Source organism: Orycteropus afer, unplaced genomic scaffold (assembly GCF_000298275.1).
Source record: "Orycteropus afer afer isolate SDZICR_OR568_19922 unplaced genomic scaffold, OryAfe1.0 scaffold00001, whole genome shotgun sequence".
NCBI lineage: Eukaryota > Metazoa > Chordata > Mammalia > Tubulidentata > Orycteropodidae > Orycteropus > Orycteropus afer.
This window is the reverse complement of record NW_006921588.1, coordinates 6,567,086-6,594,056: the sequence shown is the minus strand read 5'-3', so window position 1 is coordinate 6,594,056 and position 26,971 is coordinate 6,567,086. Positions and strand designations below refer to the sequence as shown.

The following is a 26,971-nucleotide window of genomic DNA, read 5'->3' as shown; positions in this document are numbered from 1 at the left end:
TCTGATAGAGCCTGGTGGAACCACTGAGACTATGGCCCTTAGCTGCACTTCAAGTCTGGAATTATACCCATAACTGTGGTTTCCAGCCAAACAAAATATAGGCTAATGAGTTGAACATTTACCTGAGGTAGATATACTCCTTGGAGGGAACAATCATGGGAGAAAGAAGGGCTGCTTATGCACAGGGAGACAGTTCAGGGGGCAGGAGTGCATGGAGGGATGGACACAGTGAAGAGCTAACTATGGGGAGGAAGTGGGAGGGGAGCTGTTGCAAAAAAAATAAAAAATAACAACTTGTGATATTACCTTTTCTCCAGTGGGACCTGCAGGACCTGGAGGGCCCAAGGGGCCAGGGAGACCCTGTCAATAAACAGAACATAGAAAAACTGAGGGAAAGCCAGCACAGAAATCCCCATGTTAAAATAAACAAAAAAGAACTAACTATTTTGTTAGAGCCTCTTGGTAAAAACATTATCTACAATGAACAATAGAATCTCTATATAGTCTCAAGATTTTTCAGTCTAGTCAAAAACATTGCCCATTAAATTTTCTCCACAGAACTTTAATTTTTTTTAATCCAAATCAACTCATCAATATATAAAATAGCCTTTGAACATTAGATCTAAATCAGTGTTATTCTTCAACAACATCCCTAGTTCTTGGGAAATGAAAATATAAAACCATCATTCTTTAAGTTCTGACCACATTATATTACATTTTTAAAGTAAAATCATAGGCACTATAATTATATATATTAGATTTCACCTTAAAATGAACTCTCAGTGTATGATTCCTTTAAACAATAATACACAACTTACTACCCACTCCAGAAAATTCATGATATAAAATACAAATAACATACCAGATTTACTTTAGAGTGTTTTTGAAATATTATGTCAAATATTAGATTTGAAAGCTAAAAGATAGCTCATGTTCATAGTTTGGTAAATAAAACATTTCACCTTTAATTAAATTTTCAGAAAAAGAAAAAAAAATAGATAATTACAAATTAGGGTAAAAACTTTTCTCTATTTTTTTTAACCAAGAGTGAATATAGCCAATATATTAATAGCGACTCAATGTGCAGAACCAGTATATTAATATTGAGCTCTTTTTAATGGTGTAGCTGCTATTTCAATGGCCCAACATGACAACTAACAGCTAAGCATGTCATACTGAAACAGAAGTTACTCATTAAATATCGGGCACTATTCCAGGAAATACTGTATGCCTGAGTCACTGTGACTAACTGTGCTTCCACGAGGGAATCATTCATGTCTGAAAATATATTGTCCCTCTAGTCAGATTGCCCTTGAAAAGCAAATGCATTCTGTTTTTGAGGATCTAAAGCTTATATATAGGGAGGTTATGAATCAGAATCAATTCAACACCACTTTTCAACAACAAGAAAGCTTGTTAAATGTTAATTTCTGATATGACATTAAACAATGTATGGGGTCAACCATCCTCCTTGATATTTCACTTACTCAGTTTCTTTACTGATGAAAGCATTAATGATGATTCATGATGCAGCAGTTGTCTCACCCCTCACATCCAGGATATTGAGAAACATTTATCATAACATTGGCTCCTCTGCACAAGTCTACTTGCCTGCACTGGAATGAGGTCTGGGCCAGCCCATTAGATCAGCATTTTAATAGAAATAAACTTTGCACATAAAATAAAATGATGATAGAGAATGATAAGGAGACTTTCTATCCCTAAAGCACTGATCACACAGGCGCAATAAAATGTGTTTTGGTTCAGTCTTTTGAAACTGACTACTTCTTGGTTAGCTTCAGGTCAGAGTAAGCAAAAGTCATGTTTGTGGTTGATCAACATCGAATCTCCTATTTCATCATTCTCCATATCCTGCCTGCTAAGGAAACAGGATCAACCTTTTTGAATGTTCAGGAAAATTCACATGATAATCATAATGCTGATTCTTAACTCAACTAGGAAAATGTCTGCTTTTACTTACTCTTGCTCCATCGTTCCCAGCTGTGCCTTCCGCACCTTTCTCGCCCATGCCTCCCTGGGAAAATACACACATAGAGTTTATTCTTTTATTGTTTCCTTCCCACACTTGCATAGAAGCTTCATGAGAGCAGAGGTTTAGCTCTCATATTCATTCTTGTATCCTCTAGAATCTAAAATGGTGCCTAGCACTGTACTTTTTCTCAGTAAATATATATTGAATAAATGAATGAGTGAAGACTTGTGACTCAAGGTGGAAGAAAGTTAAATCTTCCCTAGGAAATCATTATTAATAGAAAGTCTAAATAAATGAACTAAAAGAACAAGACTTACTCTGTCACCCTTGGGGCCGGGAGTTCCTGCAATTCCTCTTTCTCCAGGCATACCTTGAAGACCTGGTGGGCCTGTATCTCCAGGAGTCCCAGTTGGGCCTGGACTTCCCTAAAATGAAGAAACAATAAGTGAGCTAACCAATACAATAAGATTGAACTACATGAAATTGCTGTTTTAGAAGTCAAAAATAGTTGAATAGCTGCAATCTCATATAGTTTAACTTAGTGCTTATATTTTTTATTTGGGAAAATTATCTCTTTCTGAGTTGATGTAAAATAATACTTTGCCTTTTTGATTGTTGTTTTGTATTTTCAACTTTTCCCTTTGGAGAAAATTGACCATCAATTCAAATAAAAATGTTATAGTTGTCTTTTGTTTTGTTTTGTTTTCCTGGCAATATCATAGAAAGAGGACATTGCATTACATTCCAAGAAATATTTAATTCTCCAATAATTCTGTAATGTTAAACTATATTGAGGATCATTCAGTGATTATAATGCATATCTTATTCAATCACTCTGGATTCTGAAAACATGATAAGGGACCTCCAGACATAGGATCATAAAAAATTTTACTTCAATTGTAGACACAGAAATTGTATAGTATCTTCTACCATTCACAAAATGGCACCCAAAAAGAAAAGATAGTCATTTTTGCTTTATAATGCTTTCAGATTTCAAAAACTACTTCTTTTGTATATTTTGTAAGCAGAATTGTGGAAAATGAGACAAGGAAAATAGAGCATATTATTAGGAATGCTTCCCAATAAACAGTGCTTTTTTTTTTTAATTTCTCACCTCTGTTTATTACTAGGAGCTCTGGTAGCATAGTGCTTAAGGCACTTGACTGCTAACCAGAAGGCTGGGGGTTCAAACCAACCAGCCACTCCTCAGAAGGAAGGTTGGGCAATCTACTTCTATAGTGATACCACCTCAGAAACCCGAGAAACCTGAGTCAGGTCTGACTCGACAGCACATAACAACAACAACTGTTTGTTACTGGAAGCTATTAATAAAATTTTTGTCAATAAACATTACGAATAATATTGTATATGTGAATGTATCATTATGAGTGCTAGACAATAAGTTCTATCATAAGAGAGAGTCTTCTTTTCATCTGACTCTTTAGTGGCAGGAACGAAATCTAATAGGCAACCAGGGCTCCTAAATGTTTGATGAAGAAGAACATGATAAAATTAAATTTTATTGCAAAAACAAGAAAAAATCATTCTAATACTATTGTGTGTTTATTGAGGAGAAAAATTAGAGCGTGTGAAAGAACTAGATCACTACTGTACTTACTTTTGGACCATCAGGACCATGGCCCCCAGCCATTCCTTTCTCACCAGGGAGTCCGGTTATTCCTGGTTCCCCTCTTTCCCCAGGGTTTCCACGTTCTCCCTAACAGAGAATTGGGATATCAAGTAATTTCAGTGTTTGATCAATCATATCTGTCTCTGGCAGTCTTCAAAATAGCTTCTACTAAAGAAAAATTTACAAATAAGCAAGTGTCAAGTCTCAATTTTCTACTTTAGTGGTAGGAAATAAAATTGAAGAAAGGATGTGCTACTTTCACAGGACAAATATATATTAAAAAAATCTTTTCATTCAATAAAAGAGCTTAATGCTTAAAATAAAACCCACTTGAAAATTACAGGGGCATTTTAAATTTGAAACCAGTGCCAAAGTTAATCACAAGGGAGGAAATACTTACTCTAGGTCCTAATGGGCCAACTGCTCCAGGATCTCCAGGAACACCCTATTAAATGAATTTATAAAAACTTTAAAAAAATCTTTGAGATACTTCTTAAGTATTTATTGGGAAATTTTTCATATCATGTACTTATTTTCTTTTATTATACCATTTGAAGGCTAAATAAACCCATAATATTTAAGAAAAATATGTGTATTTTTGTAACTGATGGGATATCTCATATGTTAGATGAAAATGTTTTCCAGACAAATTTTTATTATTCTTGTATGCTTAATTTTTGAAACAGAGAACATGCAAAATATTATCGCCCAAAGATAGTCCATTAGTTTTTAAGAAACAGCAAAATGCTTGCTGAATGCTATTTGTTCCGTAATGGAATAAGAAGAGATTTAAATACAGAAAAGTGATATAAAAAACTCCTGATTAACAGATGATCTTTTATTAGAAGCAATTCAATTCTATTCAATTGTGTAAATGTTTTTGAGACATAAAGTATAGACAAAATACTTGACTAGGAATTGTGGATGCAAACCACTGCAGTCAAGACCACATTAAAAGTTTGTTTGTTTTCAATTAAAGGAAAATATGTCATTTCCAAACTTCTCTCTCTCATAAAGAAAATAACCTTATAAAGTTGATCTCCATTCCTATTCCTTTAAATTTGTACTCCTCATTGTGGCATGATCTTCCTAAAACCCAAATCTAGTCACATTGCTTCCTACTTAATGGCCTCTCATCTGCTTCCCATTATCCTAATACTGAAGAGCAAATTTGATCCAAATTAAGACCTTCCATCATTTGGTCTATGATCCACCCCTCCAGCCTCATCTTTACCCTTCTCAGCATATACTCACACTCCTGACACACTGAACTACTTTCACTGCCTTAAATTCATCAGCCAGCCTTTGGAACTTTACATTAGCTGCTTTCTTTTCTTACCTTCTCTCCCCTCTCTCACCACCATTTATCCTTCCAATCTCATGACAGATACGTCTTGGCATGAGAAATTTTCCTAACCCCCCAGTCTAAATCAGGTGCATCTTCTGTTTTCATACACATAGTGCTTCCCCTAGCTTAGTATGTAGACACACTATTATTCTGTCTCATCACGCTTTCTAATCTCCTACCTCACTGTAATACAAATCTAACAGGAATATCTTGTTCAGATGGTAAAGGTCAGTGACTAGTAGTCCCAAACACACAGAGAGCTCTATAAATGTGTGATCAATTCTTACAAGGAATAAATGAATCACTCAAAAAAATAATTAATTAAACCCATGTAGAATCACAGCAAAATGATGGTTAATATATTTTCATAATTATTTATAAAGCCTCCACTAAAATTCTATAATTATGGCTAAATATATTGAGGAATTAAGAACACAATCTTGGGAAACAGACAACCTGGGTTCAATCCATATCACCTATGTGACTTTGGGAAAGTTATTTAATTTCTGTGTGCCTCATTTTTACCATGTGTTAAACAGATGAAATAATAATACCTACTAGATAAGGTTAGATGGGGCAATCTACTTCCATAGTAATACTGCCTCGGCAACCCAAGGAGGGGTCACTGTGAGTCAGGTCCCACCCGACAGCACATAACAACAACAACAACAACAACAACAGATAAGGTTGTTTGAAGACTATAAGAGAAAATATATGCAAAGTAAACAAAAATACAAACTGGCACATAACTGCTGTATGAGTCAGAGATTTTCAGAATGGCTGTTATTACTATTTAAAAACCTACCTGATCTCCTGGCTTCCCACCTTCCCCAGGAGGTCCTGGGGGACCAGGAAGTCCCTAAAACAAAAGTAAGGAAATAAAATAGTGAGTGTGTGAAACCTTAATAGGCCACTACTATTAACAGTTCACCTTTGCCAATTCATGGAGCTACATGACTATGCTTTCAAGCAAAAGAAATTATTCAGACACAAGTTAAAAGAGAATGTGAAAACTGTATCTTCTAACACAACACACCAGCTTGTCAGCTTATATGGTTAGATTTTCATTTGAACACCACTTAGCAAAAAGGGATCAATATAACAGGAGGTACCTCATATTTGTAGAATTTCACGGGGCTGAGAGCAATATTTTGGAATACTAGAATATTATTGAAAATCAGCCCTGAAAGTTTTTTTTTCCCTAGATTATAATTGCCTGTGTTTTCAAATAATCTACCATATGTGTATATTTAGATAAGCCAGGAAAATTTATTTAATAAAAAAGTTTTAGACCCAACCCACAAAACTAGATAAGCCTTAAAAATAGTTTAATAAATCTTGTTGAAGTATCAAGAACATTTTATTACTTTTCATTTTTAATAGTTTTGGGTTTTGATCAGTTTTTCATGAGAAGCCTATAACATCTCTTTGAACAAAAATGTCTGATTTTATCCAAATGTTTATCCAATTCATCAAAATAAAGATATTTAAAAAAAAAAAAAATGTACAATTTTATATAATCTATCAAAGTTAGGTATATTTGTTAAGTGAATTTAAGATAATGGAAGAAGAAATGAAGCACTGTCCTAGTGCACACCTGAAAGCCAGTGGGGCCAGGAGGTCCTTGTTCTCCTCTTTCCCCAGCTAGACCCTAAGGCAGGAAGGAAAGAAAATCATGAGCACAGCCGCATCATTATGCTTGTTTCCATCTGTGTTTATGGGAACCACTAGAAGTATTGATATTTCCTTACATTTCTCTCAGTCACATGTTTTTCAGTTTAGCCAGCTAATAAACTGGAGTAAAAGTCATATAATAGTGATGTTTGAAATCCCTCCTGGTAAGAAAATGTTCCCTAAAGCCAGTGAAAGGACTGATTGTATGTATTTTATTTTTGATACAAACATGAAATAACTGGAGTTAATCATAAAATTATAAAAAAAAAAAAAAAAAACTGAAGAAATTGGATATAGAAAAATCCATTATTTTCTTATATTTAATCTGAGAGAATAATACTTCCATAGTAGTTTATTTCTAAGTGCTGTAAGATTTATTAATCAAGCCTTCAAAACTACCAATCTAAAGAAAGGAGAGATAACATTTCAGAATGATATTTAAATTCCAAAAATACTTCTGATAAACAAATAACTTTAATACTTTTAGATAAATACATAGGTCAAAGAATAAATAGATTAGATTCCTTTTCACTCATCCAAAACATAAATTTAAATATGATTCCATAATATACCTTAATGGAAGGTAGATTATAATTAACTATTTCAAACAAAATATGTCATGACATTTTTACTGGCTGAAGACTATTTTCCTTATTTTATATATTCTTCAACTGTTACTCATAAAGACAAAACCTTTGTCATCAGACTTTTAAAGATGTTTAAAATGAAAGACCAACCATTAGATGTAAAAAGGCATGAGATACTATTGCAGAAATCAAACAATATAATTCAATTTCTGCTATCTTGTACTTTTTTAAGTATTCATTTCCGCTGAGGCTTATTATTGGATAAATGTTAACTCTTGAATGAATATCATTGAAAAATGCAATGTGAATATATTCTCAATAAAATATTACATACCGGGGGACCCACAGGACCAGAAGGACCAACTTCACCATCTTTTCCAGGAGCTCCCTGTGTTACAGAGAGATAACTTGTGAAGTGAGGCCATTTGAATTTGAATACTCTCTCTCTATCTATATACACCAGAGCTCTGGTAGCACAATGCCTAAGGCACTTGACTGCTAACCAAGGAAGGTTGGACAATCTACTTCCATAATGATACCGCCTTGGAAAGCCAAGGAGGGGTCACTATGAGTCGGGTCCAACTCGACAGCACATAACAACAACAAAATACACACACACACACACACACACATGACTATGTACACATAATACATGTATAGAGTTATGTATACACATACACTCACATATATACATATATATAGTGGCATAGTGCCTAAGGCATTTGACTGCTAACCAGAAGGCTGGCAGTTCAAACCCAACAGCCACTCCTTGGAAGGAAGATTGGGCAATCTACTTCCGTAGAAATGCCACCTCGGAAACCTGAGGAGGGGTCGCCATGAGTCGAATTTGGTTTTATAAATATATGTATATATTTTTGTTTGTTTATTTATCTTGTTTATAGCAGAAAATACATATTTACCCTCTGCCCTGGAACACCAGCATTTCCTGCTTCTCCAGGTTTTCCAAGGTCACCCTAAAGAATAAATAAAAGTTATTTGAAAATTTAATAAACTTTGCCTAAAACGTGCCTGCTCCAAATGAGGAGTGTGATGAGATGGCAAACACATTATACAATGTACTCACACTGCTACCTTTGGGGCCTGGCAGACCCATACTCCCAGGCTGCCCTCTGATTCCTATGGAGCCTGGAGGACCTGGACGCCCGTCCTCCCCTGGAGCACCCTGCAGAATTTACAAGAGCACTTTAAGCTTCACATAAATCCTAGTAAATATTGCATCATCCAAATGACCACTGGTTTTATTTACTATAAAACTTATATAAGGTTTAAATACCCTATCTTTTTATCTTAATGAATCAGAATAGTTGTGTTTACAAAAAAAAACTTCTTAATATTTTGAGTATTTAGAACAAAGATTTTATTCTTATTCTATACACAAGTTTCATCTTTATTTCTCCTTATAGATAATGAAAATTCAGGACTACTATTTCACATTTTCAGTATAAAGAGAGAATGTATAAGCCATCAAACAAGCCTGCATGCCTTTTAAATGTATAAAATTGGAAGGAAATCAAGAAATGAGAATGTTATGAATAGACAAATTTTACAAATATTGAAAGTATACATCTTTTCAACTTTTTCACTGTTACCAGGGAAGCAATTTCAATCTCAAACATCAATCTCAATGAAATGTGATCAACTATTTTGTAAATCTGAAAATAGGTAGCCCCTAAGCATTTACTTCTGAGACCATTGTAAATGTGCAAACATGTCAGCATCCATGTAATCAAAAGCATTAACCTCAAATAAATGTTTTATCATTTGAGTTGCTTGACTATTAATAAATACTGATGGCTGTGGAGTTTGGTAAATTACTTACCAAAGGTCCAAGTTTTCCTTCAGGACCTTGAACACCAGGATTTCCTGTCAGACCCTGAAAATGTAAACAGTTGTGAGTTTGTTGAGGATCTGCAATTGAAAGTAAAAATTCTGAAGAACCAAAATAACGTTGTATTAAAAGTTCAGTTCCACTTTACAATGCCAACTATCACTGGTCTTACCACTACACAAACTCATTGACTTATCAAAGGCTGTTCCCAATCTGGTTTCAGAAGGATACCCATTGCCATAGAGTCAACTGTGACATGTAGAACTGCCCCATAGTGTTCCCAAGGCTATAATCTTTATAGAAACAGATTACTACATCTTTCTCCCATGGAGCTATTAGTGGGTTCAGACCACTGACTTTCCAGACAGAAAACACAACAAGCCCACAGAACAGCCCCAGGTAGGACTCTGGAATAGGAGGAATCATCACAGACAGCCCAGTCTTACAGGGGCCACCTTTAAGTCTCTCTTGGTTGGGACAGGTCAGATGTGTGGAAATAAGATCAAGTGATGGGTACAGAAGCCAACCTGGTTTAGAAACTTTATGTCATCAATGCCTTGTAGCAGCCCTTAGGATACAGTGTCCTGATGCCAGCAAGGAGAATGCCTCAATGCAAAATATTCCAAACTCAGAAAACATCCTGGATGCTTCTGACCTCAAAAAACCCAAAGCTATGACTTCCCACCAGGTATTTATAGTTCTTTCATAGTCTTCCAAGTCCAGATATGGTCTAAAGCAGGGGCTATCTTCATTTTAAACTATGTTGACCAGTAATCCAATTGTCATACCAACTTCATCAGATGTCTAGGAAATAAAGAATACCTAAGCAAAGGTGAATCCAAGATCAGTTTTCCAAATAGAAGGAGTAAGGGCTATGGTAAACTTTCACTCATACATTTAATGCTGGGTTCAAGAGAGATAAAAGAATTTATGTTGAACTAAATGTATCTTTCTACCCAACAACTTTTTGTGTAAGCTTTTATTCTTTAAGGAGCATTGTTGGAAACTGCGTATAAAGACAATTTCATTGTTTAAATGAATTTTCAGTGAAATTTGTTAAAATTAAATTCCTAATGGTATCAGGAATTCTCCCTGCCAAAAGTCAAACAAGATTGCTAACAAAAAAAGAAAAATGATAAAATGTTTTAACATCATATGGTCAATCTATTAATATACACTCCTTTAAGAAAAACAAGAAATCACTGATTATTATGTTTTCATACATGATAAAAATAACAAAGTCGTACTGAAAAATAATGGATTATGTTCAAAGCTGTATAAACAAGGACATTTTTCCAAGTTGTGAAAGCAATCTAAATAATTTTATTTATTTATTTTTAAGAATGCACAAGAATATTTCTTCTAAGATGATGGTTGATGTAGCAAACACCTACAGTGTTCTTACCCGAGCACCTGGCAGCCCAGGTTCACCTGGACGTCCTGGATCCCCCTGACCTCCTTTAGGTCCCGAAGACCCTACAGGCCCCCTCTCTCCTTGAGCCCCCTGTTTCAAAGCAAAACAAAATTTGTCATGACATAAAGGAGTGAAAAAGAATAAAATTGTGCATATAGATGTTTCTTATTGAAAATGTAAGGCATTATAGTCTAACAGACAATAGTTTGTCAGAGTAGTTAATGAAAGATTTCTTTGTAAACTGTGTCACTTTATACTTTGATCTAAATTGGAATCCCTGTAGTAGTAGTGTTTTATTGTGGCTAAAGGGAAGTCTGAAAAGTTCCAAATTCTTCCAACTATCATCTTTCCCCCCAGACCCATATAACAGAATGTTTATGCAACAAGGGTTTGGAGTTAGGCCTAACATCTGTGCTCATGTTGTTTCTGGATTTGGCCCATGTAAACCAGAGGTAGATCACCAGACTGGAAAAAAGTCTCTGTTCCTACCCAGGATTGCCCACTTGAGTATAAACATTGATGGGGTAACCTTACCTTTGGTCCAGGTAAACCATCAGAGCCTGGAAAACCACGATTTCCAGGAGCACCCTACAAGTGACCAAAATTGATGTTGGTATTTTTATAATAAGTAATTTTTAATTTTTAATATTATAAAGCTTTAGGAGTCGAGATCAAGCCACCTGGCAATAAACAGATAGATACACAAATTGACCATACAGAATAAATTTTAAATGTTGAAGATGATGTAAGTGCTTATTAAAACAATTATTCAAATCAAGAATTTTTCTAACAATTCATTGTAATTTTAAATATAGAGAAATATTTTTATCTCAATGACAGGCAACAAAATGATTCTTTCCACAGGGATCAAAATGTCAATAATAAGGGGCATTCATGTCGTTTTATATGTAAAATCCTTGGTATTATTTGAAGCTATATACAAACATAAAATGAGATTATTGTTGTCCCTTTAAGACTTGTTTCATACTCCAGTGACAGTAACTTCTTTAGTTCTTCAAAATCAACTAGCCCTCCCAAACTGTTGGCTTTGCATTTGCTGTTTCCTCTTCCAAGAATGCTCTTTCTCCCAGGTTCTCCTTGGTCCATTCTCATCTGCAGGTCTGTGCTGAAATGGCACTTCCTCAGATAACTCTATTTCCTAACCACCTAATTTAATGTTGCACTGCTGTCATAATACCATAGTTGCTTTCCCTCACTTCACCCTGTCATCTGATAAATGTTTATAGTATTCATTAAAATTGTACAATTTATTTTTGTTTTATTTACTTCTTGACTTGTTTATTGTCTACCTCACCACTGGAATATAAGCACTATTGGGTCTGGGGCCATAGCTAACTTGTTCATTGGTGTATCTTTAGCACCAATACATTAAATTGTCATAATGTAGTTTAATAAATATTAATTGAATGAATGAAGAATGATAAACAATTGGCTCCTTCTATTCTCACACAACCTTATCAAACTGTACAAAGCACCTGCATTTCTCTTAATGCTCCAGTGTCCCATACTATCCCAAAGTGGAGCATGTAATTCCCCCATGCGTACAGGGGTTTATTTTATTATTCAAAGCTTACCCTTTCTCCCACTGGGCCTGGAGGACCAACTGTTCCTGGATCACCTCGGGGACCTCTTTTGCCTTCTTCACCAGGTGGGCCAATTGGACCCTGAATACCATGTGGCCCCTATTGAAAACAGGAAGACAATAACCAGGGGAAAAAAAAAAAAAAAAAAAAACATGACAAGTGATTTAATTCTGGATGACTCATTTAATAAAGTAAATCACAAATTTTGAATGATACTAGCAAACTCTATCTCAAGGTGCTATTATCCTCATTGTTATTATTTTAGAGGCTGGAACATTTGAATTATACACTTTTAGACAAGATTTATGCTTTTCTCATTATTTGAAAAAAGAAAAAAAAAAGTGAAGCCTTACTGGTTCCCCTTTTGGTCCTGCTTCTCCTTTAAAACCTGGAAATCCTGGATCACCCTAAAAAAACCCATCAGTATTATAAGAACCAAGACATTTAGCCAGTCCACACTTCTCTAATTCATTGCAATAAATAGGCCTTAAAACAATCTGTAGCTGACTCTGCAAAGATCCAGCAGTATAGAACCATTTTTCAAAAATTTTCAATCTTGTAGAACTTGTAAATTGTAAAATTCCAGTATAATCTGGTAGCAATCCATTTATTTTTTTACAATTGGCTTAAAGAGATTTATTTTTAAAGCTTTTCTTTTAATCATGCATTCTAAAATACTTAGAATTATTCACTTTATATTCTAATTTGATCATTAAAATTAGAACTATGACAACTTCTCCAGAATTAATTATGACAATCACCAGAAAATAGTACCACGGGACAAGTGATTTAATTCTGGATGACTCATGTAATAAAGTAAATAATAAATTTTAAACTACATCAACAAATTCTTTCCATTCCAAGGTGCTACTTAGGGTTTGTTTTAGGAAACAGACTTAGAAAATAATACCAAATAATTTTATATTTATATTCTATTTTATGGGCTTTGCAGTTTCAGAGCATTTTATCCTTGTGTCCTGGGGTTCAGTGTACATATGTCTTTAAACACAAATTATGTCTTAGGAATCAGATTGCCATATTCAGAACATGGTAAAATCAATTGTCACATATCAGCCACACTCATGTTTTAGTCAATCTTTCAATAGTACTTAAAAAGGATTTCTAAGAATGACCAAATTACTTACACTATTTGTTTAAAGTAGTACTAGAAAAAATATTTTTATATATAATAAGTTTAAAAATATGTAAGTACAACTTCTCAATGTGTTTATTTCTTATGTGCTTATCACATTATTTTTTCTAACAAGTGGTTTATACAAAACATGGAAACTCTCCATATGAGCAATATGTTAGAATTACTCAAGACTAATGAGTTCTGGTAGCCTAGTGCTTAACACCCACCAGCCACTCTTCGGAAGGAAGATTGGACAATCTACTTCCATAGTGATACCGCCTCAGAAAACCAAGGAAGGGTCACTATGAGTCAGGTCCGACTTGACGGCACATAACAACAACAACAACAACTCTCAGTAAATAGTTGTTGAACCCATTTTTAGCCAAATTGCCATTATAAATCACCATTAAATCTCCATATTTCCTCACACTGAACTGCAAAATATTTCCACAACTGTTCACCATTCAACTACTCATAAAATTCTGTGAGGTGGACTATGAAATGATGACCTTATTATTTTAAATAAAAGAACATTAAAATTTAACAAAATGCAGTAATGTTCCCCTTAGGATTTAAATATCTATATAGTAAATTGATGTTTTAGCTTTCACCTTACAGAGATTCTAATCTTTATTTCCCTCATTCAGATAAGTCACATTGTCTATGTTTCATTACAATTTGTGCTATTTTTTTGCAACATTACCGGCTGGCCTCGAATTCCTGGAGTTCCAGTGCTACCTTGAGGTCCTGGAGATCCAGGAGGGCCCGCTGACCCGGGAGGACCAGAGGTACCCAGAGAGCCCTATCAGAGAGCAAGATTGACATGATGAGCAGAGATGTAGGTAGAAGTCTAGAGTCAGAATCAAAAGATCACATTCATTTCTCCTTTTTGAATCATCTGTGCAGTTACTCACCGTTGGGCCTTTGGCACCAGGAGTACCATCAGTTCCCACTGCACCCTAAAGTAATGAAAAGTATATATAACATGAAGTCTTATCTAGGAGCATATGGGGCGGTACTCAGATGTCCATCTATTTTCCAAATGGAGGCAGCAAAAATTTCAAAATAAATCAACCACCACTATATCATAAAATCGGTTATCATGACTAATACCACAGCCCCACAGTAAGTCAGATTTGACAGGAGAAATGTGGGTTTGTTTTTTAGTTTAAAGCACTCATTTAGATTTCAAAGAGAATGTATTGAAATGGGTTACACTTGTACTGCTGTTTACATCTAGACAGCTTTCTGGGCTAGGTTTTAGACATTCGGGGAACTTACAGGAAGACCTTGCGAGCCAACTGGACCTGGTGGTCCAGTTTCACCTCTCTGTCCCTGAGGACCTTCTGGGCCTCGTGCCCCAGTGGGACCGGCTTCGCCCTAAAGGGACGTAAAGAAAATGTAAAATTAAGAAAAAAAATTAGATGTGGCATGGTACAAAGTTAATTGCTTATTTTGGAATTTTACATTTTAAACTCACACATTTTCAGGGACAAAGAACAGAAAGAGGTTTGTTTATTCCAGGGATGTTTGTCTAACCTAGCTTATGAAGTTGGCTCACATCTACCTACCCCTTCACATGTGATGATGCCCCTTGCCACTTCACTAGGACTGTTCTCTATACCCTAACCTACAATTATGAAAACCTATGCATCTGTCAAGTAAGCTTAAATTCTCCTCTGAATCTCCACACAGTCTAGAATTTCTTCTACCACAGTTATTAGATGTTTTTACTTATTACATATTTAACATTTAACATAATCTAGATTCATAATGAAAAACTGGGAACAGCCCTACAGCAGGTACTTAGTTGCTCAAAGAAGAAAACAGTTTCTTCTCCCTAAATAGTTTGCTTTTGCTATGTTTTTAGGTAAATACTCAACTACTTTGGCTGACTCGACGGCACATAACAACAACAACAACAACAACTCAACTACTTTAAGTCCTCTTCTGTTTAAACAGCACGAGTACATTAAGAGTCTTATAAACAACACAAAACCAAATGAGGGAGGAAAATTTATCAGATTAACTACGCTGAGGTCTTGCATCTGGTCAGTGTAAACCTAGACATTTCAGATCCAGGAATGGTGTTTTGCAGTTAAATCTTGATGTGGCATAAGAGGATAAACTAAAATATTTCCTCGCATTGCTAGAATAGTCCAGTATCACCTAAAATATGCTATTGAGAGGAGTTCTTTAAGCTTGTGAAACTCACTCTAAGAAATTGTATGTACAATTTTATATCTTCATTACAAAACAATAAGTTATTGATTCAGTATAAAAACAATGTATAAAATTATATGATTTTTACAATATTAGATAGGATTTAATTTGTTAAAATTCAATTCTATTTACCTTTCAAGAAAAGAATTAATTATACCTGGTATATAAATGTCTAACATACTTAATATACTTGACAAGTTTTGGCAACTATATATATATAACCAAATGAGGGAGCTACTCTAATTCTCCTTTCAACACAAGATAGAGGTCCAGATTTCAGAAATAAAAATACAGAATGTGCAGTTATACTTTAATTCAAACAAACAACAAATAAATTTTAGTATAAGTTTATCCTATACAATATTTGGGAAATACTGTACTAAAAAATTTTTATTTGCTTATGTGGAATTCCAACTTAATTGGGTTTCTGTACCCCTTTTGGGTTTCTGAGGCAGTAAATCTTTACAGAAGTAGATTGCCCAGTCTTCCTCCCATGAGTGGCTGGTGGGTTTGAACCACCAACCTTCCGGTTACCAGTCAAATCCCTTAGGCACTACACCACCAGAGCTCCTCATATTAGGTGCTTAGGTAGATCTAATTCTAGATGGACAAGAAAAACTAAAATTGAATGCCTTAATAGGTTTATCAGTATCAATAAAACACATACACCCCCTATGATCCCTCATCACTGAAACACTAAGAGCTGATGTGAAAGTGTATTCTTTGTTCAGAAAGCAAGAGATCATGGCACAATCTTACAGGTGTAACAGAATCTTGGTCAATAAGAAAGACCTGGGAGTTTTATGCTAAGGGAGCAGGCCAGGGAACCAAATTCTGAGAAAAAAATAGTTTCATTAGAAGTTTTTGCTTTCTTCTGCAGTTTTAGTAGTCTGGTGATCTACTTCCAAAAATCAGTGAAGAAAAACCCTATTGGACCACAATGGTCTGCTCCAAAACCAATCAGGTCATGGGGAAGGCTCACGATGAGGCAGCATTTCATTCTACTGTGCATGTGGTCACCACACATGGTGATGACTCAACATCAGCTAAGAACAACTCTTTAATAAGAAGCATGAACCTATGTTGAGGGCTTCCTTTTTGCATTAGGCACTATGCTAAGCATTTACATGGGTTTTCTCTCGAATTTTCAATGCAATTCCATAAAAAACAAGAGGTAGGTGATAGTCCATGGTCACAGTCATTTTTGTGTAACAGAATCTTATAAGTAAATCCCTTCTTCAGGATGACAAAACTTTGTGGGATAATCAAATATACTGTCTTACTTATGATTTGAAAGTAGCATTCTGAGTTTATTTACTGATTTAACAAATAAATAATCTTCATTTCCTTCTACTATAATCCTTGAATTTATCTTCTAAAATATTGAGAGAAGGAACAAATTGTGACTCATTAAAAATGTGAGTCACCCAGCAGGATACTTTAATCCATTCCCACATGGAGAGCCAAATATCCCCACTCCTTTAATGACTAAGAAAATGGGAGTGCGGGGTGAAAGTGAAGGCCAGCACTGCATGAAAGCAGGGCCTTTTGACAACTTTTGATCTATTCAACTGCCCTAGTGGTGCCATGGTTAAAGCACTCAGCTGCTAATCAAAAGTCTGGTGCTCTCGTCAGCTGCTCCACGGGAGAAAGATGTGGCAGTCTACTTCTGCGAAGATTACAGCTTGCTGCTATGAGTTTGGAATCAACTTGATTCTGGTTCTGAGTATTGTTTAGAACTTTTTGCTGTTTATTATTGCCAGGCACTCTATCCAAGAACAGAATTCCAATTCAGATTAAAGTTGTTATTCCTTGCAGCTGTGTAAATTGTCCAGTTAGAGTCACAACCCAATAGATTCTTTGATATTACAATTGCACGATTGTGAGTATTTCTCCTTAATTATATAATATATATCAGTTTTTCATTTTCATTATTTTTCTTCTTATTATAATGGACAATGAGAACATGATGATATCTTGGCTTTTTACTTAGTTGAGAACAACTTTCATACTCTTCAATTAATAAAGCAGCACTCTTAAATCTGGAACTTAGGTAAACAGATAGAGTTAAATATATTGACATCTTACCTTCATTCCGGGATTTCCTGGAAAACCAGAAGATCCAGGTATCCCAAGAGGACCCTATTAAAATGAAAGCAATCAGACATGTTTGTAAACAATATCTAATTAGGTTGCCTTTTATTCTTTGCTACTCTTAGTATTTTTAGGAGCTCTGGTAGCATAGTGGCTAAAGCACTTGACTGCTAACCAGAAGGCTGGCGGTTCAAACCCACCAGCCACTCCTCGGAAGGAAGGTTGGGCAATCCTACTTCCGTAGTGATACTGCCTCGGAAACCCAAGGAGGGGTCGCTATGAGTCGGGGCCGACTCGACGGCACATAACAACAACTTAGTATTTTTACACACAATATAATAATGTTTTTATACTTCAAAATCATAACAGTAATAATGTAGTTTTATTACAAGAACCTTCCAAACTTGACATAAAATAGTATAAAAAGACATATCTAATTAATTAAGCACAATAGCGTTTCTCAGTTGTAACATATAAGCAGTTTGAAACAATTGGTGCTTGAGACATATACTTTATTCTGCTAACCAACTAATAAATATAATATTTAGAAAGTTAGGTGTTATACCAAAGTCCGATAATGCATTGTATAAAAATGATGCTCAAGAATCAGATGGATATTTCAGAGTTACTTTTTTCAGGCTAATAATGAGTACACATAATCACTATCTTACATTTGGAAATGCACAGACTTTATGCTATTGATTTCAAGGCAAGACTTAAAAGAGAATGAGAGTAAGTGGAATTCTATTCTAAGTTATCCTGGTTCTTTTTTGAGTATTGTATTTTAATCTTCTCAGTTTTGAATTAATAACAGGCCTTTGAAACCATAGTTATTTTTCCCTCTTATATTTTATTTCCTTTTTATGAGTAACAAGAATACCTCCTTAGGGCAGATAATCTTAATTAGTGTAACTGTATTCCACTTTGGCGTAAGGAAAAAACTGAAAGCCTTAAATGTTTTTCTTTTGTACTCTTTCAATATTGGCCCATGTTCATCATGAATATTCCCTAGAAGTCTTTTTCATTGGTATTATATTAGCACAATATGCCTTGTAACCCTACATTTGTTATTTCAAGAAGAAAAAAAATGTTTCTATTATAGTCGTTTCAGCAACAACTTTGTGTTCAGTTACTACAGAATTGTTAGGGGAGAAAAACTGTGGATATATAATATATGTCATTATGTGCTGGTGTTTGTGAAATCCTACTTTTTGGCTTAATACAACAGCTGCCCTGTGGAATCTCCTGTGGAGCTTTAAAAAAAAAAAAAAAAAAAAAAACACTAATTCTAGGTTTCAGCACCTGAGATTATTTTCATTATTCTAGTAATCAATATTTTTAAAAGCTCCCTGGGTAAATTCCAATGTGTACCTAGCATTAAAAACTACTGTTTTAATGACTAATGGATAAAGATTACAACATGATGTCTAAAGTACTAGTATGCATATTTTATTAGTAACTAGTTCTAATCGTATATGAAATAATCTCTTATAGATGTTATTTAATCTGTTTTTTGAAAACTACAGATGCCACTATTAAAATTACATAATTTGATTGAAGAAAACATATGTATGCACCAGCTGTTCTATTTGTTGTTGTTGTTGTTATGTGCCGCCGAGTAGGACCTGACTCATAGTGACCCCCCCTTGGGTTTGCCAGGCAGTATCACAATGGAAGTAGATTGCCCAACTTTCTTTCCGAGGAGTGACTGGTGGGTTTGAACGGCCAGCCCTCTGGTTAGCAGTTAATTGCCTTAGGCACTATGCTATCAGAACTCCCAGCTGTTCTATAGTTCAGAAAATATATTTATATTGATCTAGGCTATTTTTCTTTTGTACTTTAAATCACAGAGTCATTTTGTTTGCAAGGATATAACTTAAGTGCTCCTAACAAATAAAATAAAAGTAGAAACTTTGATCCACAGCAAAAGTTACAAGTACTATTTATCCACCTCGTTCGCAGACTGCTACATTTTTCTATTTTTCTCCCATGGAACGGCTGTTGGGTTCAAACCGTCCACCTCTCAGTTACCAACTGAGTATTTAACCACTATTCTACCAAGGCTCCAGCCTAGAAAACTCTGTGAGGTATTTCTAGCCTACCCTATAGGGTCTCTGTCAGTCAGAATCAATTCAAAAGCACACATCAAAACCAGCTCTTTGGTATGTTGTCTGCCTCTGCATTAACTTTAGTTTACATCCTTATAATTTCTCTCTGGAATTATTCTAATGATATTCAAACTCATATCATAGCCTATAATCCTCAGCCACTTTGATTTCTCACATTTCTAGCAGATGACGTTTCTGGTCATGAGACTCCCATGCTTAAAACCCTTAAACGGTTTCTCACTAACTATTACCAAAAAATAAAGGCATTCAAAACATTTTGCCATCATTATACAATAGCCCTTCGTGATATGGCTCCGGCCTCTTTATCCAATTTTACTCTACTAGTAATTCCCTGAAGGAGGCCTTGTAGTACCATGGTTAAAACATTCAGCTCTAACTGAAAGTTCCATGGTCCAAACCCACCAGCTGCACTCTGCAGGGGAAAGATAGGATGGTCTTCTGTAAAGATCTACAGCTTTGGCAACCCTGTGGGGAAGATCTTCTCTGTCCTATAGATCTGCTATCACTTGGAATGGACTAGACAGCTGTGGGTTTAGTATGTCCCCAAGTTCATCATATCTTTTCATACATCCAACTTTCTATATCCAACATACTATGTTCTGGCCCATTTTATCAACTCATCTTTCAAGACTTAGCTTGAAAGTTGCTCCTCTTTAAATATTCCTTGACATCCTTCTCCCATTGCAGGTTCAGGCATTTCCTCCTGTATGTTCCCATAATTATATTCCTGTGATGCTAACAGTAGCATTATATTACAATTATCAATTGATATATCTGTCTTCCTGGCTAGACAAGCAGCTTTTAAGGCAAATACTTTGTGTTTATTACCTTTGTATACCAACTGTCTGGAAAATATTAGGTGCTCTTTAAATGTTCATGGATGTACAAATGGAAAAATGAGTAAACAAATGAGTGAATGAATATGAAAGTAATAAAACTCACCATTGGCCCTGGTTTTCCAGGCATTCCATGAGCACCTCGTTGCCCCTAAATAGCAGAAGAAATGGCAAAGAAAGCTAAGGTTACCTTATCTACAGTATTTGCTCATAATTGCATGTTTTTTTAAATTTTTTCCAAGTAAAAATTTGAAAAAAAATGAGTATTTATCAGTGTTTACTAAAACAAGTCTAGCTGTAATAAACATAATAAATTGACATTTAAAAAATACTGGTAAGGTATCATATCAATTCTTATAGCAATCATAAAAAAAAAAAAAAAGGACAAAAAAATAGATACAAATTAAAAGCAGGAGCCAGTATATTTCACAACTGAGAACATGGCTTCAGCTTATATATCCAGCGGCATGACAGGCGGTCAGATTTCATTGGCCAGGGCAGGAAAGGGCTCTCCAGTAGGTCCAGGCTATGAGTTAAGAAGCTCTGCTGCTTGGGTCATATAATCTAACAGACTCATGGAAAACATGCTGCATGGAGGTTGTGGCAAGTCTAAATGGGAGAATCACAACACAGGCCTTATGTCCTCCTGATCATGAGACACTAAATGTACAGGAGACTGAATCACTCCACCATGTAAGCCACCCAGACCAGCAGAAATATTATCTATCTACCTGTCTATCTATTTATCTAATGATAATCAATGAACTGAATCTAAACTAGCTATTAAAGGGAGAGATAGTAATTGTTGTTGTTGTTATGTGCCGTCGAGTCGTCCCCGACTCATAGCGACCCCTCCGGGGGTTTCTGAGGCGGTATCACTATGGAAGTGGATTGCCTAACTTCCCTTCCGAGGAGTGGCTGGTGGGTTTGAACTACTAGCTTTCTGGTTAGCGGTCAAGTCTCTTAAGCAGTAGGCTACCAGAGCTCCTATGTAATTATCAGCAACTCTAAAACTAGTTTCAGCAGTGGAAGTGTGGTTTGACCTATCTGACTTTTGTAATTTTTCTTGGGAAAAAGATCAACTAGAATTCTAAAAGGAGTTATTCCCACATATTATATAAAGCAAGTGTATTTAAGCAGTGTAGAGTGAGCCTGTAAGAGATGCTGTTGTGAGCAGCCCAGATCCCCTTTCGGGGCTGAAACACTCATTCTGCAAGCTACTGGAGTGTTGCCTGCTGACAGTTCACAGCTGAATCTCTACCCAGGAATTGTTCTCAGTTGAAGGACACAGCCTCTCCCCAGGTTACACCCTTCCCTATGGACAACCCATATCCAGTAAGTGCTCACTGCCAGAAATGAGGGCGGGGGTGGTACAAAGATACAGATCTCTAGCCTTGAATTGGGACTCTGAAAGGTCATCAAGGTTCAGAATTCCCCACAGGATCAGCTGAGGCTTCTGTTCCAAATCCATGTGGTTCATTCATCTTGTCCCTCCGTCCAGTTCTCTTTCCTTCACTCTCACAGATGTGATTGCCAAGCATACTGCTAATTTTTTTTCTACACACACATCTCCTCAGAGTCTGCTTCTCAGAGAAACCCAATCTAAGACATAAGTGAACTCTCTAAGATCATATTAATGACTGAAATATTTTCAGAAGTACATTTCTTATACAAAACTTGTTACTTTTTCATTTTGATTTTCTAGGACAACAGGAATAAAGAAATCATTTTATTTCAAATTCCAAGTGTCTGACTTTTATAAACTTATATTTTATAAAAAGTATTTCTATAAAAACTAGAAAACACATTACAGAGATTAGAAATCAGAATATTTGATAAATATAAAAATCTGATCAGAAATCAGAACCACATGAATTTTTCACTGAAATATTCCAAACAGTTGCAGTTTTTCCTAATGAAAATGTGATAATAAGAATTGTAAAAGTGTCATACAATTAAAAGCATGAGAAATATAAATCCAAAATTTAAAAAGTATTAAGATAAAACCCAAATTGAAATGAATAAGAATTTCCACTGTATCAGGAATTTATGAGCAGAAACATTTGGAGAAACATCTCATTTCCTGTTATTCTTCAAAGTCCTATTTAAAATTCAGTATAGTCTCCTAGATATTTTTAACAGGGCAACTATACTTGGATGTAGGAATTCTACACCGCTCACCATACATAAGAATAGAAAGAGAATCTGTTTGGATTTATTATTAATTGATGAACTAAGGTTTTGATTTTGTTATTATTGTAGTTAGTTGCTGAGGTGCAGTGAATTACTTGGTGTGGGTCTCCTAGCCATGGTCTTTGTGACTCCCACCAGATGACTGGGTGGAACTATGTAAATGTGAAGTGCTTGTCGCCCACCAAAGGCATTGGATAGCTTGCTAATAATGTAAATAAGGTACATGGTACCCTTCAGGGATGAGACCATGGAAAATAGGTGTATGGAACCCTAATGTGGGGATTGGTCTGTTTGGTTATTCCACTAGGCTTAAAGTGAGCCCCCCTAGAGGCGGAAAGAGGGGATCCCACCACTTTCCAGAGAGAAGAGCCAGAGGTGGAGTGGAACATGCCTTTCTACCCAAGATCCCTGTACTGGACCTCCTTTGCAGAGAGTCAGCAGAGAGAAGGCAGACAGATGGTGGCATGGGAACCAAAAGGCATGAGATGGTACAGTGGCCTTCTCAGCCCCAGAGTGAGGAAGTTTAGTGCCTTTGGGTGGGAGCCTCGCTGGCAGAGTACAGTGCACCTAGGTGCATCTATCAGCTGAGTTAAAGAGCTTTGTAACACTTGCCTGAGCAGGGCAGAGGCCAGGCAGAGCGGCCAAGGGCCAAAGAGAAGTGTGCCTGGAAGGCATGGCCAAGGGGAGGCAGTCCTGATGGAAGAATAGTATCCTAAGTGCTCCTGAACCTGAATTGTAGCCTGCTACTTCCTTAATAAACCCCATAATCATATTGTCTGTGAGTTCTGGGTGGCCACTGCAGTAAATTATTCAATCCAGCAGAGAAGTAGTGACTATCTTGGGTGGGAAGACAGGTGTCAGAATTGGTAAAAAGATTGGAGGGTGGTGGCATATCAGGCCTCATAAGAATCAGCTTCTGATCATTGGTGTTGATCCTTCTCTCTCTCCCCCTTGTGAAGTTAGAAGAGATCAGAGGAGGATGTCACTTCCATGCCCTTTTTGTAGGTGCCATCCAGTCAGTTCCAACCCATAGCGACCTTATGTACAACAGAACAAAACACTGCCCTGCCCTGCACTGTCCTCACAATCACTGCTTTGCCTGAGCCCAGTTGCAGCTACTGTGCTAATCCATTTTCGTTGAGGTTCTTCCCCTTTTTTGCTGACCCTCTGCTTTAGCCAGTATGGTAGTTAAGTTGTGTGTCAACTTGGCTGAGCCTGGTTTTGAGTGGCTGGGCAGCTGGATATCATTATTCTCCATGAAGAGACCAGTAATCAATTCAATGGTGGGATCTACTGAAACAGCTGAGTCACTACCTTAAAGATGTGGTCTGTTTCCAGTGTATAAGTAGAACCATTGAGAAAGGTCTCTGGAGATTTTTGGTACCCTTGGACCCTGCACATAGCCGAGCCTTCAGCTCAATGGCCTGCCATGTTTTCTGCCAATCTTAAGACTGTTAATGGACTTGAATTAGTGGCTTGCCATATTGCTTGATAATCTTGGGACTGTGCCATTTCACTTGTCAACTTTGAGTTTGTCAGCCTTAGCAGCTAGAAGCTACCTGAGTTAAGAGACGCCTCCAGCTTCATTGGGCTGGGAACAAGAGGTAGAGCTGAAGCCCAAGGTAGAGGAGCGCTTACCTAGCCCCTAGAGCTGGCACTTTGAACTTGACCTTCTAGCTTCTTAAACTGTGAGAATAAATCCTTATTTGGTAAAGCCACCCATTTGTGATATTTCTTGTTAGAGCAGCACTAGAGGACCAAAACACCCAACAAGATTTTGATTTAGATAGTAGTAGTGACCATGAGCAATTATTTAATTTTGAAATGCTCCAGTCCCCTTATCCTTTGAGAGGGTACATTAATAGCACCTAACTTTCAGGATTGTGAGGAATATTAAATAAAGGTATTTGGAAAATGCTGGTCATATAGCACATGGTTGGTAAATTATTATAGTTTAGTTACTATAATGAAGCCCATGTTTTTGCACTAAGTCTTGCTGCCTTTCATTTTCATTATTCTTCAAATTTTGTTATTAGAGATGTACTGTGGTTATGTAAAATGGAAACATTAAGATAAGCTAGATCTAGTATGCTTGGGAATTCTCTGTACGAACTTTGCAACTTTTCTGTAAAGTTAAATTTATTGCAAAATAAATTTAAAAAGAAAAAGGCTGCCAATATTGTTAATCTCATTTCAAAAGAACATTCAGTACTGCAAACCTGAAAAAGACTTGAAACACACACCTCAGGATTTAAATCAAGAATGTATACTTACTGGAGCACCTTGTGGCCCAAGTCGCCCTCTCTCTCCTGGCATTCCTCTCGGACCCTGTAGATGAGAGCAGAAAACATCTCTGAAAGAATCTAATTTGAACTCCAGGGTAGTTTGCCTACACTACTCAATCCAGTAGTCCAATATAATTTACTACCAAACAGTAGAACTTAGAACTGTGGAGTATTTAGATCTGTGGAGATACATAATCTACCACCATTTAACTAAACAGATTTCACTTAATCTGCTTTTCATGAGATGAATCTATAATAATTTTTATTTGCTGACCCAGCACAGAAAAAGAATGAGTATTTATTTGACAGTTAAGAAAAGCAATGAATTGCAGTAGCCTTTTCCATTTGAAGGGCCAAACTGTCTTTCCATGCTGTGCCTGTCACGTAGTAGCCAAAATTACTTCCATAGCTAACATATGTTTCCCCATATCCTTTTATTTATTTATTTTTTTTCATTTAAACACTCTTAATTTAATCCAAAAGGCAAAGAAATAACAAAGAATTAAATCGATACCCACCAGAGGACCCATAGCACCCAATGGACCAGTTGGGCCAGCTTCACCCTAAAACAAAAATGAAATTACACCACAGTATGAGAAACCTACATCTGATATTCACAGCACTATGTTACACGTGTTTATCATTTTAAAGGCATATTGTCAAAGCAACCATTTAAAGAACCTCAATATTGTGTTCTATTTTCTTTTCTCAAAATGCAATAGAAATTTAATTTCTATAGAAATAAGTGTAAAATAAAGTTGAGGATTTAAATAAGACTGTTGGAACTATCATACCCAGCCATAATAATTAGTATCAGAAAAGTATATTTAATAATAATTTTTAGTTCATATGAAACCTCACAAAGCTAAAATTACTATAATATTTCTTTAAGATCTATTATAGTAATCTTAGAAATAAAAATTTTAAAACTAAATGCTTTTCTACATATGTATCTATGATGCTTCTCACTGGAAAGTCCCCCACCTTTCCTTGATGTTCTCTCTCCCTCTGAAACATATATTTTTGCTTGGCCAAAAGCTCCGGGATTAAAAGGCAACTAAATAATGGGATTAATGACCCATCTAAACCTCTCTGGTAGCATAATGCCTAAGGCACTTGACTGCTAACCAGAAGGCTGGCGGTTCAAATCCACCAGCCACTCCTCGGAAGGAAGGTTGGGCAATCCTACTTCCATAGTCATACTGCCTTGGAAACCCAAGGAGGGGTCGCTATGAGTCGGGGCTGACTCCACGGCAAATAACAACAACAACAACTAAACCTCTCAACTATCTTTAAGAAAGACAAAGAATCTGTAGAGGATGGATTCATAGGGCCATGTTCATATGAAGATGACACCCACCCTACACTGGCAGAAACCCAGTGCTATGCTGGTTATTCTTGGTGGTGTAGTTAGGTTTTATTATTTTTCCTGGTAAAATTATTGCTGACTCATCTATGAAAAATTACATTTGCCTATTTAACCATTTATTTATACTACTTTTTTCCTCCAGAATTATTGAAGGTTATTGAAACAGAATTGAAATGCTACACTGAGGTTATATTGGGATGTTACACAGTTACCTTGGAACCAGGTGCTCCAACTTCACCTTTAGGGCCTTCAAGACCTTTGTGTCCCTGAGAAGAAAAATATCAATTTTTATTTGTATATTCATTTTTAATTCTCAAAGCATAAAAGAAGAAAGAAAAATAAGCTCATTGAAATGCATTTCAAATTTAAAGTTGTTGCTAAAAATATTTTCAAAGTCTTAACCTTTTTGAAAGTCCATTAAAAAATTTAAAGTATGAATTTCCCTTTATTTAAATTTAATAATGCTTAAATTAATGAAATGTAATAATATCTTTAAATTTCAATGTTCTCACCTTTCAAATATTAATAATATCATAGAAATTTAATCTATAGCCACAAATAAAAAAATATGGTTGCTTTGGTGAAAACAAATAGTTGTATAAATTGTA

General features: G+C 35.8%; 1 protein-coding gene across 1 annotated transcript in view; it reads right to left on the bottom strand.

Moving 5' to 3' along the window:
• The window catches only part of COL5A2 (collagen type V alpha 2 chain), a 220,624-nt gene that overhangs the window by 30,416 nt on the left and 163,237 nt on the right, over positions 1 to 26,971 (bottom strand). The window contains exons 14-36 of the mRNA XM_007955761.2: positions 26,576 to 26,629; positions 25,513 to 25,557; positions 24,984 to 25,037; positions 20,623 to 20,667; positions 17,546 to 17,599; positions 14,516 to 14,614; positions 14,149 to 14,193; positions 13,938 to 14,036; positions 12,453 to 12,506; positions 12,091 to 12,198; positions 11,030 to 11,083; positions 10,487 to 10,585; positions 9,073 to 9,126; positions 8,317 to 8,415; positions 8,153 to 8,206; positions 7,567 to 7,620; positions 6,569 to 6,622; positions 5,777 to 5,830; positions 4,024 to 4,068; positions 3,612 to 3,710; positions 2,311 to 2,418; positions 1,982 to 2,035; positions 307 to 360 (exon numbers count right to left, since the gene is read on the bottom strand). Of these exons, the coding sequence (XP_007953952.1) occupies positions 307 to 360; positions 1,982 to 2,035; positions 2,311 to 2,418; positions 3,612 to 3,710; positions 4,024 to 4,068; positions 5,777 to 5,830; positions 6,569 to 6,622; positions 7,567 to 7,620; positions 8,153 to 8,206; positions 8,317 to 8,415; positions 9,073 to 9,126; positions 10,487 to 10,585; positions 11,030 to 11,083; positions 12,091 to 12,198; positions 12,453 to 12,506; positions 13,938 to 14,036; positions 14,149 to 14,193; positions 14,516 to 14,614; positions 17,546 to 17,599; positions 20,623 to 20,667; positions 24,984 to 25,037; positions 25,513 to 25,557; positions 26,576 to 26,629 (1,539 nt within the window). The remainder of the gene's footprint in view (positions 1 to 306; positions 361 to 1,981; positions 2,036 to 2,310; positions 2,419 to 3,611; positions 3,711 to 4,023; positions 4,069 to 5,776; positions 5,831 to 6,568; positions 6,623 to 7,566; positions 7,621 to 8,152; positions 8,207 to 8,316; positions 8,416 to 9,072; positions 9,127 to 10,486; positions 10,586 to 11,029; positions 11,084 to 12,090; positions 12,199 to 12,452; positions 12,507 to 13,937; positions 14,037 to 14,148; positions 14,194 to 14,515; positions 14,615 to 17,545; positions 17,600 to 20,622; positions 20,668 to 24,983; positions 25,038 to 25,512; positions 25,558 to 26,575; positions 26,630 to 26,971) is intronic.